The sequence below is a fragment of the Peromyscus californicus genome, unplaced genomic scaffold (assembly GCF_007827085.1).
Source record: "Peromyscus californicus insignis strain IS unplaced genomic scaffold, ASM782708v3 Scaffold_20__1_contigs__length_68692818, whole genome shotgun sequence".
Taxonomy (NCBI): domain Eukaryota; kingdom Metazoa; phylum Chordata; class Mammalia; order Rodentia; family Cricetidae; genus Peromyscus; species Peromyscus californicus.
This window is the reverse complement of record NW_026294503.1, coordinates 63,507,005-63,522,065: the sequence shown is the minus strand read 5'-3', so window position 1 is coordinate 63,522,065 and position 15,061 is coordinate 63,507,005. Positions and strand designations below refer to the sequence as shown.

Sequence of the window (15,061 nt, the reverse complement as noted above, 5' to 3'; positions counted from 1 at the left end):
TTCCCCTGGTCAAGGCAGGGGGTGGGGTGCGGGTGGGGTGGGGATGCCCCGGGCTCTGGGAGGGGCCGCAGCAGCTCCGTCAGCTCCAGCAGAACCACCCGTGAGTTAGGTCGAGCCGAGCCAAAGCCCCCCGGTGCTTTGTCGCGGGTTCGCTCGCTCGCTCGCTCGCTGTCTCGATCGCTCCCTCCCTTCCACCCTCCCTTCCTCCCGGCGGCGGCGGCGGCGGCGGCCGCGGCGACGCTGGAGAAGCGGTGAAGAGGAGTGGCCCGGCGCTGGAAGAATGCTGCTCTGCCGAGGGGGCCGAACCCGACCCAGTCTCCCCACCGTTTAAGCCGCACGAGCCAAGCCCGAGTGACCCAACCGCGAGTGTTGTGGATCCTGCACCTGAACCGCTGGAGGTAATGGGGGCGGTAGAGGACAGGGTGGGAAGAGACTAGGCAGGCACGGGCAGACGGACAGACAGACGAGCGTCCACCCTCAAGAGCACAGAGAGAAAGCCGGAGATACACCTACAGAATAAAGGAGTGCCTTCGGACTTAGAGGGCAATGGACGCCGGCAAAGGGGTGGGGATGGGGGTGGAACCGGTGGGGACCAGATGGGTGGCACTCTGCAGTGGGAATGTGTAGTTGGCGGGGGTGAGGGGGGTGTGGATGGGGAAGTGGACTCAACTAGAGGCACCCGCGTTTGCGGAGGGTACCTGGTTTCCCCGGTCGCCTTCGGGGCACCTGGACCTTGCTCCCCGTTGGGCGTGGAGGTCAGAGAGTGGGTCAGAGCGCCTGGCCTCGGACTCTTCTAACCCAGCTGGCCTGGTATTGCCAGCACGAGGAGGCGACACCCCTCCAGGTGGTGGGGAACCCCCTTCTGATCCCTCCCTCTAACCCTGTAAGGGCGGGCACATCAGTGGTGGGGCCCTCAGAGAGGGAACAGTTGGGGAGGAGGGATCGAGGGTCTGAGAGGAGCTGTCGCAAGTCCGCATGTGAGTGTCTCAGGACCCAGGGGCGCTCGCTCCCGAGGGCCCTGAACTGCTTAGATCCTTCCTCTTTGAAGAGTTCCAGGACCCAGGCACTGGAAGTCCGGGGGTGACTCTTATTGTTTAGTTTGGGGAGAGATGAGAAAAGTCAGTGGGGCCACAGTGATGTCTCAGGGAGCCGGAATGGAGCATCCTTGGGTTCCAGGGAGCCATTCCCTTCTTCATCAGATATCCCTGTCCCGCAGGCGCTGATTGATTCGCCCACCGCCCACCGGAGCCTCCGGGCTTCGACATGCTGGAGGAGCCCGGGTCTCGGCCTCCGCCCTTGGGCCTCGCGGGTCTCCTGTTGTTGGCTTTGTTGAGTCGGTGAGCCTTTTTCCAGTTTGGGGGGGAAAATCACCGACCTGGGCTAGGGGGTCGTTGGAGGGCGTGTGACTAGACCCTAGACGCCTTGTCCCTTGTTCTCAGGGCTCTAAGCAATGAGATTCTGGGCCTAAAACTTCCCGGGGAGCCGCCGCTGACGGCCAACACGGTGTGCTTGACCCTGTCCGGGCTGAGTAAGCGGCAGCTGGGCCTGTGCCTGCGCAGCCCCGACGTGACGGCGTCCGCGCTCCAAGGGCTGCACATCGCCGTCCACGAGTGTCAGCATCAGCTGCGCGACCAGCGCTGGAACTGCTCGGCCCTGGAGGGCGGCGGCCGACTGCCGCACCACAGCGCCATCCTCAAGCGCGGTGAGCCCTGCCGGGGCTGGCTGGCTGTGCTGCCGCCCAGGGGTTGGGGGCAGGCCGAGGCGCGCGGAGGCGGGAAGGGACCGGTTCGCGGCTGCGGGAGGGGCCTCTCCGGGAATTTCCCCGGGAGCCGCGCTCAGCTGGGGCTGGTCACCCGTCTGGGCCTCTCTCTCTGCCTGCCTTCCACCTGCGTCGCTGGCAAGGCAGCTGGGTCCCTGCTCCCCTACCCTAGGGCCTCGCTTTTCTGCCTCCACCCAGCCCGATCTGGGATGCACCTGTGAACGGGAGGTGCCCCCCAACCCAAGAAGCTTCAAACACCCCCTCTACCCCCTGTTTTCTCTCCCCTCCCTCTCCACCCAGACAAGCCCAGGCTGGTGTCCCCAGAGTCTCAGCGGGGGTGGGGTGACGCCCCCAACCGTTTAAGGGTTAAACCTGCTCCCCTAATTGCTGGGGTTCCCAGGAGCCAAAGCTGGGAACAAAGACCCTGACGGCTTTGAAGCTGGGGAGCAGCCCCCTCCTCTGTGCTGTGGGGGCCCCAGGTGTCCCTCACCTGAACAGGTGAGGGATGGCTGGAGGGGCAGAGAACAGGTCACTGCTGGCCTGGTCTAGAAGGAAAGGTCTGGGAGGCTCCACTGTCTCTCCCCATGCTCAACTGGAGTTTACTCCCTGAGGAGTAAAGATCCACGGGGCTCAGTCCAGGGTAGGGTAGTGCTTTGGGGACTATGGGGTTAATAGGCAGCTGCCATCTGCAGGGGAATTCCCAAGACGTGTGCAAACAGCTTCACCCTTGGATGGTTGGGGGATCTTGAGGCTGGCCCTGGAGCCCTAGATTCCCTGCTAAGAGACGCCTGGTCTCCAACTGTCTTTCATCTTCCCAGAACTCCAAAGAGCCCTTGCTTAAAACGGAGTGAGGGACCCCTCCTTCTCTGCAGGGCTGGTGTCGTGGAAGGTTTTGACACTCCAAGGGTGAGGATGTCTCTCTAAGCCTGGGAAAGACTTGTCACCCCAAGCCTCCTCCTCAGTGACCCCCAAAAACATAAGAGGCCAACCTTTTAAAAGGGCCTTGGGGAAAATCCCTCTGGCCTTTCTCCTCCTCCCAATGTTTTATAAGGTAATAGCAGGTTAGAATAAACATAGAGGGCAATCTTGAAGGGCAAATATAAAAACTAGAACCTGGGAAGGGGGTGGGCAGTTCCAGTGTGTTAGGATTGTTACCGAGGCAGTACATGGTAGCTTGCTCAAAAGACTCATTTAATAAAGTATGTGTGTGTGTGTGTGGGGGGGGAAGAACCCTCAAACCAAAGGTTCCCCCTCCACCCCCCACCTCCTGCTAAACTCCCCGCAGGGTTGGGGAATTTCTAAGGCTTTTAAGTGTAGAACTCCTGGAACACACCTTCAAAACTCCTCAGGACTCCCTCTGACTCATGGGAAACTCAGAGGGCTCCCTAGGCCAGTGGTTCTCAACCCGTGGGTCATGAACCCCACAGGGGGGTGAATGACTCTTTCCCTGGGACCACATAACAGATATCCTGCACATCAGATATTTACATTATGACTCATAACAGTAGCAAAATTGCAGATATGAAGTAGCAATGAAATAGTTTTATGGTACGGGTCACTGCAGCATGAGGAACTGTGTTAAAGGGTCCCAGCACCAGGAGGGTGGAGAACCACTGCTCTAGGCTCTCTCTTACATTCACACCCCAAAATGACAGATTTTCAGAGGTTTGGCTTTAGCCATATCTTGACCCCATGGGTCTCTTCTTATAGCGGAGGGAACTGAGACCTGGTGCTATTCCTTGTCTTAGGACATCGTCCCAAATCACTCAGCTGGTAAATGATGGAGTCGGGATTTAGTTAGAAATTTTTGACATTGGCTGGCTGGGCAAGGTGGTGGCTCACACCTGTAATCCTTGCACTTGGGAGGCTGAGGCAGGGGGCTTGTCAAGTGTTCAAGGCCAGCCTGGACTACATGGCAAGACCCTATCTCAATATATATATTGATATTGGAGGTTGGCTGGTTCCTCCCCCCACTCCCCCACCTGCCTTCCCCCCTCAGCTGCCTGCAAACCTCAAGGCTCACACCCATTTTCTCCCCAGGTTTCCGGGAGAGTGCTTTCTCCTTCTCCATGCTGGCTGCTGGGGTCATGCATGCTGTTGCTACGGCCTGCAGCTTGGGCAAGCTGGTGAGCTGCGGCTGTGGCTGGAAGGGCAGCGGTGAGCAGGACCGGCTTCGGGCCAAGCTGCTGCAGCTTCAGGCACTGTCTCGAGGCAAGAGTTTTCCACACTCCCAGCCCAGCCCTATCCCTGGCTCAGGCCCCAGCCCTGGCCCCCAGGACACGTGGGAATGGGGTGGCTGTAACCACGACATGGACTTTGGAGAGAAGTTCTCTCGGGATTTCTTGGATTCCAGAGAAGCTCCCCGGGACATCCAGGCAAGAATGAGAATCCACAACAACAGGGTGGGACGCCAGGTATGTGTATTCATCTCATCCTGGGTCTCAGGGTCTCGATATGTGGTACAGGCTAGCCTCAAATTCAGAATCCTCCTTAGTCTGAGTGCTGGACTGTGGGTGTGGCCACCAAACCCAACTTTTCTCAGTTTCTCTCTCTCTCTGTCCCTCCCTCCTGAGAGGCCCCACAGAGTAACAGGATGAGGTATGATCACAGAGTAACAGGATGAGGTATGATGATCACCAGTTGTTACTGGCAAGCTTGCCACTAGTAGGTCACCCAAAACGTGTTAGAATCTACAGGAAGCTGCCTGATGGGACCGGATACTAAGGTGGAGCTAGCATATAGTATTTTTTAAAATTAATTTATTTATTTGGTTTTTTTGAGACAGGGTTTTTCTGTTGTAGCTTGGAAGCCTGTCCTGGAACTCTCTCTGTAGACCAGGCTGGCCTCAAACTCACAGAGATCCGCCTGCCTCTGCCTCCCGAGTGCTGGGATCAAAGGCATGAGCCACCACCGCCCGCCTTAGTATTTTATTTTATTTTTTATTTAATATGTATGGTTGTTTTGCCTGCATGTATATAGGTCTGTGCACCACTTGTGTACCTAGAGAGGGTATTGGATTCTCTGGCACTGGAGTTACAGACAGTTGTGAATCACGAATCACCATGTGAGTGCTAGGAGTTGAACCCAGGTCCTCTGGAAGAGCAGCCAGTCCTCATAACTATGCAGCCACATCTCCAGCTCCACATATACTGTATCCTATATTGTGGGGCGTTTACCCACCAACCCCACAGCTCCCCAGAGTTTTCTTGAGTGTGAGCAGCAGGAAATATTAGATAGAAGGATTTATATTGCGGAGAATATTGCAGAGATAAACAGAAAATAAAGTATAACCTCGAGAGGGCCTGGAACCTATTCCAACGGCCCCCGACCATCTCTGCCCCAGGGTATTTATAGAGACGCCAAGGGGTGAAGCAAAAGACCTCCCCCCCCAAGCACAGCCAAGTGCAGACTATCTCAGACACCTGCACTCAGGCCCGTGGTCTAATCATCCTCTATGTGGACATGCTGGGTAAAGCCACGAGGAACCCGAAAACAGGCCCCCACACTCTATGTGCCCAGCACTTGGCTCATTGCATAGAAACTGTCCCAACAGCCACCTTCCCCACAGACTTTAGGGACACTCTTGCCTTCGCTCCCACCGTATAGGTGTTTACTCTGGAAAGAGCACTGGACTGGGATTTAGACGACTGGGAGTTATCGCCTTGCTCTGCCTTCATAAAATGAGGCCGTGGCGCTGGTGGCCAACTTCCGTGACAGTCTACTCGTCCTTTCTTGAGTTTGGGTCCCTTCCTTCTTCTGTGTCCCATGCTCCATTCATTCACGCCCACCCCGCCCCCCATCCCTCCTCTTCTGGCCGCTCTGATGTTCTAGGTGGTAACCGAGAACCTGAAGCGGAAGTGCAAGTGCCATGGCACGTCAGGCAGCTGCCAATTCAAGACTTGTTGGAGGGCAGCTCCAGAGTTCCGGGCCATCGGGGCAGCGCTGAGGGAGCGGTTGAGCAGAGCCATCTTCATCGATACCCACAACCGCAATTCTGGAGCCTTCCAGCCCCGCTTACGTCCCCGGCGCCTCTCAGGAGAGCTGGTCTACTTTGAGAAGTCTCCTGACTTCTGTGAGCGAGACCCGACTGTGGGCTCACCAGGCACCAGAGGCCGGGCTTGCAACAAGACGAGCCGCCTGCTGGATGGCTGCGGCAGCCTGTGCTGTGGCCGTGGGCACAATGTGCTCCGGCAGACACGAGTGGAGCGCTGCCACTGCCGTTTCCACTGGTGCTGCTACGTGCTGTGTGAGGAATGCAAGGTCACAGAGTGGGTCAACGTGTGTAAGTGACGTGAGCCGCACCTTGGGAATAAGGAAGAACGCTGTGTGATGGGTACGCCTTTTCAACCCTTTGCTCTGATTTCTGTTCAGGGTTAATCATGGCCCCTGGAAGCTCAAAGCACCTACCTGGAAACAGCTTTGGGGGGAGTAGGGTCAGGTGAAATCTGTGATGAACAGCCTTTGGCGAGGAAAGAGGTCACCATATTCTGTTCTTAAACACGCGAATGGACTGAGATGCAATGCACTGCATTGTTCCCCTCTGGGGTCTCTTGGGCCCAGATTTATACTCCTTTAGATAGGGAGGCTATCATCCGACCACTCGTCTTCCTTGAAGGATAACAGCAGGCATTGTGTGGAGTCATTAAGGCCTGTATATAGAAAGAGACCACCTCTTCCTGTTTGTGGTTCTCAAACTCCTCCACTACAAACCAGAACCTCCTCCTCTTGTGGGGCCACGCGTGACAATAAGGAGACGTTTTCGGTTGGAAAAGGACAGAAGACTGTGGGGGAACTCTCCTCCCAGTCCTCAGACAGCTGTCTGCTCAAGCTCTTAGGGAATCCTTCTCCTTCCAGTGGCTGGAAGGGTCCCTCCAAAGGAAAGGTCTTCGCTATGACCCATAGAGGCTTTTCCCTTTTTCAGCAGGAAGGGTGGGAATGGATAATTTATTGTACTGAGACATGTTCTTGGTTCCTGTTTGAAACTAAAATAAATTAAGTTGCTGGACTGGCTGCTGGTGGATGCCGATGGTGGTGTGTCTAGCCACACTTGGGGTAGCAGCCTGTGGTTTTGTGTTTTGTTTTGTTTCCTATGTGAAGCCTACACTCCTGTACTCAGTGACTTTTTATGTATATCCTGCTGACTTCCACGAAGGATTTGAAATGATGCTCTGTGACTGAGTTCAAATTTTCAGTCTGTAAGACCAAGGTGGGCTTCTGGGTGGGGGGACTTACAGATCCAAATGTACACAGAGTCTGCTCACCCTGAGCCCTCAGCTCTAGGCATCACCTCTGTCATTACTTAGAACAAAGGTTGGCAACTCTCTTTAGCCTGCAAAGGGCTGGATGACAAATATACAAGGCTATTTATACTATGGTCTTTATGCCATCTACTCACCTCTACCATAATTACTCAATTCTGCTGTTATAGACCCAAAATAGTTATGGGCAGGGGGATGGACAAAAGCAGACACAGACCATACTTAATGGATGGGTATAGTTGTGTTCAACACAGTCACAAACTGGTGTGCAGGGCCAGCGTGCTCCTCTGGCTGTCATTCATTGACCCCTCTCCTATGCAAGGTCACATCTGCTCTGGGAGTTTCAAGTGTTAAATGTTGTGTGACAATGAATGTGAACTTAGAAGAGCAGGTACTGTTGTCTCTGAGTCCGAGCCAGACTTGGGGAGGGTGGCAGTACATGCAAGACCCATGGGAAAATACAAAAGGGATTCCTGTCTCAAAATGCAAATTATATACAGAGGCTGCCCTCATTCTCCTGAGTACTGGGATTGATCATGGGTGGGCCCTACCAGGCCCAACTGAAATGAGATTTTTCTAGCAAAACTAGCATTCTCTGCCAGTGAATTATCTGCATATATGTTTTGTTCTTTATTCATTGTTCTTTTGTATTTAACCCAAGTAAAAGAATTCCTTTATCGTTTAAATTTTTTCTACATTTATTTGTGATGTGTGCACATGCATGTGTGTGAGTGCACATGTGAGTGGATGCAGGCATGCCCATGGCACTCATGTGGAGGTCACAGGGCGACTTGCAGAAGCCAGCTCTCTCCTTTTACCACACGGGTTCCAGAGACTGAACTTAGGTCTTCCAGCTTGGTGGCAAGCACCCTCACCTGCTGGGCTATCTTGCTGGCCCCTCCCTTATCTTTTCAGATATAAGTAGAGAGAACAGAATTTCTTCTCCAATATATCCAATTCCTAGCCAAATATCTTTGAAAAAAAACATTTGTTTGGTTTGGGTTGGTTTTCCCGAGACAGAGTTTCTCTGTGTAGCCCTGGCTGTCCTGGAACTCAATCTGTAGACCAGGCTGGCCTTAAACTCACAGAGATCTGTCTGCCTCTGCCTCCAAAGTGTTTGGATTAAAGGTGTGTGCCACCCCCACCTGGCTGAAAAGAAACGTCTTTAAGATGCAATGTGGGGGTGGGGGTGGCTGGAGAGATGGGTCAACAGTTAAGAGCATTGTCTGCTCTTCCAGAGGACAAGGGTTCAATTCCTAGCACCCACATGGCAGCTCACAACTGTCTGTAACTCCAGTTCCAGGGCTTCTGACACACTTACACAGACATACATGCAGACAAGACACCAGTGCACATAAAATAAGAATAAATAAATCTCAGCCAGGTGGTGATGGTGCATGCTTTTAATTTCAGCACCCAGGAGGCAGAAGCAGGCAGATTTCTGTGAGTTTGAGGCCAGCCTGGTCTACAGAGTGAGATCCAGGACAGCCAGGGCTACACAGAGAAACTCTGTCTCAAAAAACCAAACCAAACAACACCACGAAAGAATAAAATAATTTAGTGTGGACAAAGGATTTGCAGCACACTTTCAGAACACCTGCATATTTAGGGGGCCAGAAGATGCTCCCAGGGAGATTAGAGCCAACACCTGCTGCTCTTGCAGAGGACATGGATTCAGTTCCCAACACCCATGTGGTGGCTCACAACCATCTGTAACTCCAGTTCAGAGGATGGCCTCTGCAAGCTCCTACACATGCATGGCAGGTACACATGCATGCAAAAACACTCATATGGAAAATAAAAATAAATATTAAAAATAACACCAAAAAGATGATGCCAGGGAATGCAGAAATAATTTTCCATTCCTCTCCAGGCAAGAGATGTATCTGCTGCCCACGTTTCTCTTGCCCACGTTTCTCTTAAGTCAGGTGACACAGCTGGAGTGGGGGGGACCAGAAGAGTTTGAGAAGTGTTGGGTCAGGGTAGTGCTCCACAGTGACATTACAACTTTTTCTTTTGGGAGGCCAGGTATGATGGTGCATCCTTTTAATCCCAGTACTCAGGAGGCAGAGGCAGAGGCAGACAGATCTCTGTGAGTTCAAGGCCAGTCTGGTCTACATAGTGAGTTCCAGAACAGCCAGGGCTCTGTAGAGATACCCTGTCTCAAAAACAAAGCAAAACAACAACAAAATTTGGGGGGGAGGTTGGAGAGATAGATCCATGATTATGAGTACTTGTTGCTTTTGTAGAGGACCTGGGTTTGATTCCCAGCTACCACATGGAAGTTGTCAACTGTCTGGAACTCCAGTTCTAAGGGATCCAACACCCTATTCTGACTTTCACAGGCACTAGGCATACACATCGTACACAGACATACATGTAGGCAAAACACTCATATACATAAATAAGTCTAAAAATTAAAAAAAATATGTGTCTATGTACATGTATGAGTATCCAAAACAGAGTCTTGAATTGGCTGGAACTGAAGTTTTAGGGTGTTGTGAGCTGCCTGGCATGGGCCCTCTGTGAGCCATCTTCTTAGCTCCATGGCGACAGTTTATCAGATGTCAGACACTTGCTCACTTGAATGAAGAGAGGAGGAAAGGAGAGGGGACTGAAGTAAGAACGGGCTTGGATAGACCAAGACTAACGGGAGTATCCAGCATGGGGATGCCTTATATTCGGGAGGACATGCTCTCCAGTGGCACTGTGGCTGGAGCATCTGAGCTTTTCCTGTTTCCATCCTCCTAGTCCCTCTGGCTCCCTTCCTTTCCTGGCGTCCCCTTTTCTTCCATCACACACTCTGTGGCAAACTTAAGCCCCAAACCACAACCTTGACAAATTCCAATTGGATTTTGTCAGCAAGGCCAACACCCCCTCCCGGCAGAGGCACTGGGCTCAGGCCCAGGTCTGGGGTCAGTGACAGGGTGGGAGTATGCAACCCACAGAGCTGGTGGCTACAATTTCAGCTTTTACTGGGCTTCAGTGGCAGCCAGAGGGAGGAGAGAGATTGATGAACTGTAAGTCAGGCTGCTGGGCTCTAACTCTGGATGAGCAATTTCTGCTCCACTCCCGATCAAGTGGCTAGTAGGGTGCAGAGTGGCAGCGAGCAGCTAGCTGTCGGCAAGGTATCTGCTCTCTCTGCTCCTGCTTGTGCCGCAGCCAACCCCCTCTGATGCTACAACTGATACCCTTCTCCATACTCCAGAAGGGTGAGGGACAGACAAGGACAGATCTGATTCTCCAGTCCCATCCATCATCCCCAAATTATAAATAGCAATTCCTCCTAGCCATATGACGCTGTCAACCATTTTTATCTTTTTTTGTTTTGTTTTTTTTGGTATGAGTGTTCTGCCTGCATGTGTGCCTGCGTTCCAGAAGAGGGCATCAAATCCCATTACAGATGGTTGTGAGCCACCACGTGGGTGCTTGGAATTGACCCGGGTCCTCTGGAAGAGCAGCCAGTGCTCTCAACCTTTGAGCCATCTCTCCAGTCCCCATTTTTATCTTTCTCTCACTCTGGCATACAATCATGAGAGAATCTAAAGTCTTCATTCATTTCCCTGTGTTTGTTCCAATTCCCTGTGGGGGTCCACAAGGCATGCTGGTGTGGCTGGGACACTAGGGAGCGGGGTGAATGGTTGTAAAGCATAGTTTTGGTGGTGGGTGTGGGGGTGGAGTGTGTTTAAAAGTTTTAGGAAAGAAATGGAAAGGGTAATAATCACATAGAAGGTATGTCACAGTGTCTACTATATGACAGTCTTAGGGTTTCTAGTGCTGTGATAAACACCACGACCAAAAGCAACCAGCGCAGGAAAGGGTTTATTACACCTCACAGATTCTACAGTCCATCACCGAGGGAAGTCAGAGCAGGAGCAGGAGCTCAGCAGAGGAACTTAGAGGCGGGAACTGAAGCAGAGGCCATGGAGGAGCGCTTAGTGGCTTGTTCCCCATGGCTTCCCCAGCCTGCTTTTATTTATTTATTTTTTTAATTAAAAATACTTTTTAGAAGTAATTTGTTTATTTTTTAATTTTTGGTTTTTTTTTTTTTTTTTTTTTTTTTTTGGTTTTTCGAGACAGGGTTTCTCTGTGTAGCTTTGCACCTTTCCTGGGACTCACTTGGTAGCCCAGGCTGGCCTCGAACTCACAGAGATCCGCCTGGCTCTGCCTCCCGAGTGCTGGGATTAAAGGCGTGCGCCACCACCGCCCGGCTAATTTTTGGTTTTTTTGAGACAGGGTTTCTCTGTGTAGTTTTGGTGCCTGTCCTGGATCTCACTCTGTAGACCAGGCTGGCCTCGAACTCACAGAGATCCACCTGCCTTTGCCTTCTGAGTGCTGGGATTGAAGGTGTGCGCCACCGCCATACAGCAAATTCAGTATCTTTAAAAGCATTCAAAGTCTCTTTTAAAGTTCAAAGTTTGTTTAAAATATCCAAAAATCTCTGTAAAATTCCAAAGTCTCTTAAGTGTGGAGTCCTGTAAAATGAAAAATAAATAACTTACTTTTGTATACTTTGAAAAGGGGAAACCAGGGCGATTACAAACAGATCAATGCAAAACCGAAGTCCAACACTGTAAAAAGTTCAGTGCTGATGGCTGGGCCCTCTCATGATTCTCTGGGCCCCCCTCATGATTCTCTGGGCCCCACTCATGATTCTCTGGGCCCCAAAGGGCTCCATCTCCCCAACTCTGCCAGCTTATCTCTCCTGGCTCAGGCCAGCTCCACTCCATAGTTACTGTCCTTGGCAACTGTCCCCTTCTACCTCCAAAATGCTGAGGTCTCTGCTGCAACAGGGCTGCACCTTCGCCCACCGCTTTTCTTGGGCTCTTTTTAGGGACTCTAAGCCTGCCACATGGTGCCAAGTCTCCTTCAGTGAGTCCTTCAGTCCCGGGGCTTCTGCTGCAATAAGGGCTGCACCTTCAGCAATGGCCTCTCCCAGTGCCAATCCTTAGCTACTCTCCACGACCCCTTCATACCTTCAAGACCAGTACCGACCAGGAGACTCTTACACATTACCAAATCCAGCTGACAAGGTGAGGTACCGTCTTGACCCCCTGGACCAAGAGATTCTTGCTGACCCTGAGGAAACACTAGGAGATTTCACCTTAGTGATGCTATTCTCCTCCTCCTCCTCCTCCTCCTCCTCCTCCTCCTCCTCCTCCTCCTCCTCTTCTTTTTAAGACAGGGTTTCTCTGTGTGGCCCTGGCTGTTCTGGAACTCACTCCGTAGACCGGACTAGCCTCAAACTCAGAGATCCGCCTGCCTCTGCCTGCTGAGTGCTGGGATTAAAGGTGTGTGCACTACTGGCTACTTCAGCGGTTCTTAATGAAAACTATCAGAATCTTTAAGGGACTCTCAATGTCTCCCGGTGACGTCACAAGCTGGGCCTCCTTTGTCTGAACTGCTCTCAGCATTATCTTACAGTTCTCACAACAGCCCACTGAGCTCTCAGGGGGCCACGGCTTTTCCAGCCCAGGGTTCAAATGCCACCATAATCCTCCGTCAAAACACACGGTCAGGTCTGTGACAGCAAGGATCCCACTCCTAGGGCTTCTTCTGCTGTTACAAAACACTACGATGAAAAGCAGCTTGAGGTGGAAGGGTTTATTTCATTTCACAGACTGCAGATTCCATCCCTGAGTTGGAAGTCAGCACAGAAACTCAGGGCAGGAACCTGGAGGCAGGAACTAAAGCAGAGGCCATGATGCAGTGCTGCGTATAGGCTTGCCCCCCGTGGTTTGCTCAGCCCGATTTCTTTTTTCGAGACAGGGTTTCTCTGTGTAGCTTTGGAGCCATTTCCTGGAACTCACGCTGTAGACCAGGCTGGCCTCAAACTCACAGAGCTCCGCCTGCCTCTCTGCCCCCCACCCCCAGTGCTGGGATTAAAGGCATGCACCACCACCACCTGGCTCCATAGCCTGATTTCTTATGCACCTGGGAACCACCTGCTCAGGGGTGGTACCTCTCACAGTGAGCACAGTCCTCTCACATCAATTATCAAAGACAATATCCCACAGGCCAATCTGATGGAGTCATTATCTCAATGGAGGTTCCCGACTCTCTAGCTTATGTTCAGGACACAAGATTAGTCAGCACAGTAACTATATTTGGGGAGTCTTTTGCCTTTAAAAACCCAGAGTTTGGGCTGGGTTTTGGAGATAGTTCAGGCATTGAAAGTATTAGCAAGACAAGCCTGGTGACCTGAGTTTGATCCCCGGAACCTGTGTAAAAAGCTGGAGAGTTTTACTGCTCTTGCCTCTAAAGGACCAGGTTCCCAGTACCCATGGGGGACAGCTCACAATGCTTGTAAATCTAATTGTAATCTTATAGTCCAGGGAATCTTATAGTCTTCTCCCTGCAGCAGATACGCATACTCACAGGCACCCCCCCACACAGACATCTGTGCATACACATAATTAAAAATAAATCCTTTTTGCTGGGTGTGGCGCAAACCTTTAATCTCAGTGCTCAGGAGGCAGAGGCAGGCAGATTCTCTGTGAACTCAATGCCAGCCTGGTCTGTAAAAGTGAGCGCCAGGCCAAGCTGGGGCTACATAGGGAGCCTGTCTCAACCAAAGCCAACACCAAACCAAGTTACACACAACAACAAATATTGTTTAAAAAGCTGGATGCCCGTGATGCATCTGTAACCGCAACATTCCCACAGCAGGATGGGGTGCGGAGTCAGGAGAATTGAATAGAGCTATCCTGGAGTGCGAACCACAGCGGCAGACACTAGAGATCCTGCCCCAACAACGTAAGAGGCAAGAACCCACTCCTGAAAGATGTCCTCTGCCCTCCACACCTTGCTATGGCACGAGCGCACCCACAATCTCTCATACAAGCGCACACACACACTAAGTGAATAAATGATAAAAAGCAAACAACAAAACCATCCCAGAGCTTACTACAGAAAAGATCTCAGCAGCAGTGAGTCAGGACAAGCTCCTTGCTGTACATCTCATCTCTCACCTTCTCAAATTAAGGTCCTCTTGCTTTCATAGTCTACAGTCATGTTATTCTTTATTGTGTTTGCTTGGTTTTAGGCAGGGGTTCTCTGGCTGTCCCGGAACTCGCTCTGTAGACCATGCTAACCTCAAACTCAGGGATCCACCTGCCTCTGCCTCCTGAGTGCTGGGAGTCCGGCCAGTCATATTATTCTTGAGGTAAACATACCAGAGAAGACAAACTGGTATATAAGAGGATCTGGTGAGTGCATACACCAGAGATGGTCAGGACAAGGGATAGACACTGGGTGGCCGCTTTCCAGCCTGTTTCCTGGAAGAAGATGAGTCAAGCCCTAGGGAAGAGCTATGTGTTCTCTTATATTGCATGCATTCAGTGTCACTAGTGAAGAGTGCTTCTAGCGCAGCTTCTAATATAACTTGTCACTAGTCTCAGGTAGTATCTCCATCACGTTAAAAAAAAAAAAGTGTAAGAGAAGGAAGGAGGGAACGTGGGTGCTCTTTCCTGGGGTGCCAAAATCCATACTCATCTAGAGAGACTTCATCAGACCCGCCTCTGAGTAATTACGTTTCTGTCCTTTGTCTTTCAACTCCCTAAAACGACCCAGATTCCAGGTGTTTCCTTTGGTATCTCTCTCCTCTTCCTTTATGGAGAAACGGTCTCTGGAATCAGACCTCATCTAGAAACTATCCTCAGGAATCAGTTGAGCGGCGCTGCAAGCTGGGTGCGTGTGGAGCGCTGTTTCCTAGAAACAAGGACTGGCGTAGAGAGAGGTAGGTTCCAGCAAAGGTTTTCGCCATCCACACTCCAGGGTTGGCTCGGCCGGAGTGCGGCCTCGGTCCTCGATTCCAGGCCAGGCCCCTGCAGCTCGGGAGCCTCACCTCGGTCCCCCACAGCCTCCTCTCCACAACTCTGCCTCCGGATCTTCCAGCCCCCACACACACACAGGCCCCCGCCTAGTCCCAGCTTCAGCACCCGGCCGCTTCTGCTGCAGCCGCTGCCATGGCGACCGGGTCTCGCGAGAGCCGCCGCTCGCCGCCGCCGCCGCCGCCGCCGCCGCGCACTTCTCGCGCGATCGT

At 52.0% G+C, this 15,061-nt stretch overlaps 1 protein-coding gene and 1 long non-coding RNA gene across 2 annotated transcripts; one reads left to right on the top strand and one right to left on the bottom strand.

Moving 5' to 3' along the window:
- The first annotated feature begins 72 nt into the window (after positions 1 to 72).
- Wnt10b (Wnt family member 10B) lies at positions 73 to 6,769 on the top strand. Its single transcript, XM_052748858.1, has 5 exons — positions 73 to 398; positions 1,217 to 1,337; positions 1,440 to 1,702; positions 3,800 to 4,173; positions 5,591 to 6,769. The coding sequence occupies exons 2-5, from the start codon at positions 1,264 to 1,266 to the stop codon at positions 6,047 to 6,049; spliced, it is 1,170 nt and encodes a 389-aa protein (XP_052604818.1). The 5' UTR covers positions 73 to 398; positions 1,217 to 1,263; the 3' UTR covers positions 6,050 to 6,769.
- A 4,052-nt stretch (positions 6,770 to 10,821) lies between these two features.
- Positions 10,822 to 14,755, bottom strand: LOC128117052 (uncharacterized). Its single transcript, XR_008220690.1, has 2 exons — positions 13,989 to 14,755; positions 10,822 to 11,492 (listed from the first exon to the last, which is right to left on the bottom strand). It is a non-coding gene; the product is annotated as an uncharacterized LOC128117052 (long non-coding RNA).
- Positions 14,756 to 15,061: the final 306 nt, after the last annotated feature.

Bases quoted from the DNA above. Each gene is read 5' to 3' on its own strand.
- Wnt10b (XM_052748858.1), top strand. From the start codon at position 1,264: ATGCTGGAGGAGCCCGGGTCTCGGCCTCCGCCCTTGGGCCTCGCGGGT. The intron at 1,338-1,439 runs GTGAGCCTTTTT...CCTTGTTCTCAG, and splicing joins TTGTTGGCTTTGTTGAGTCG to GGCTCTAAGCAATGAGATTC. The intron at 4,174-5,590 runs GTATGTGTATTC...CTGATGTTCTAG, and splicing joins ACAACAGGGTGGGACGCCAG to GTGGTAACCGAGAACCTGAA.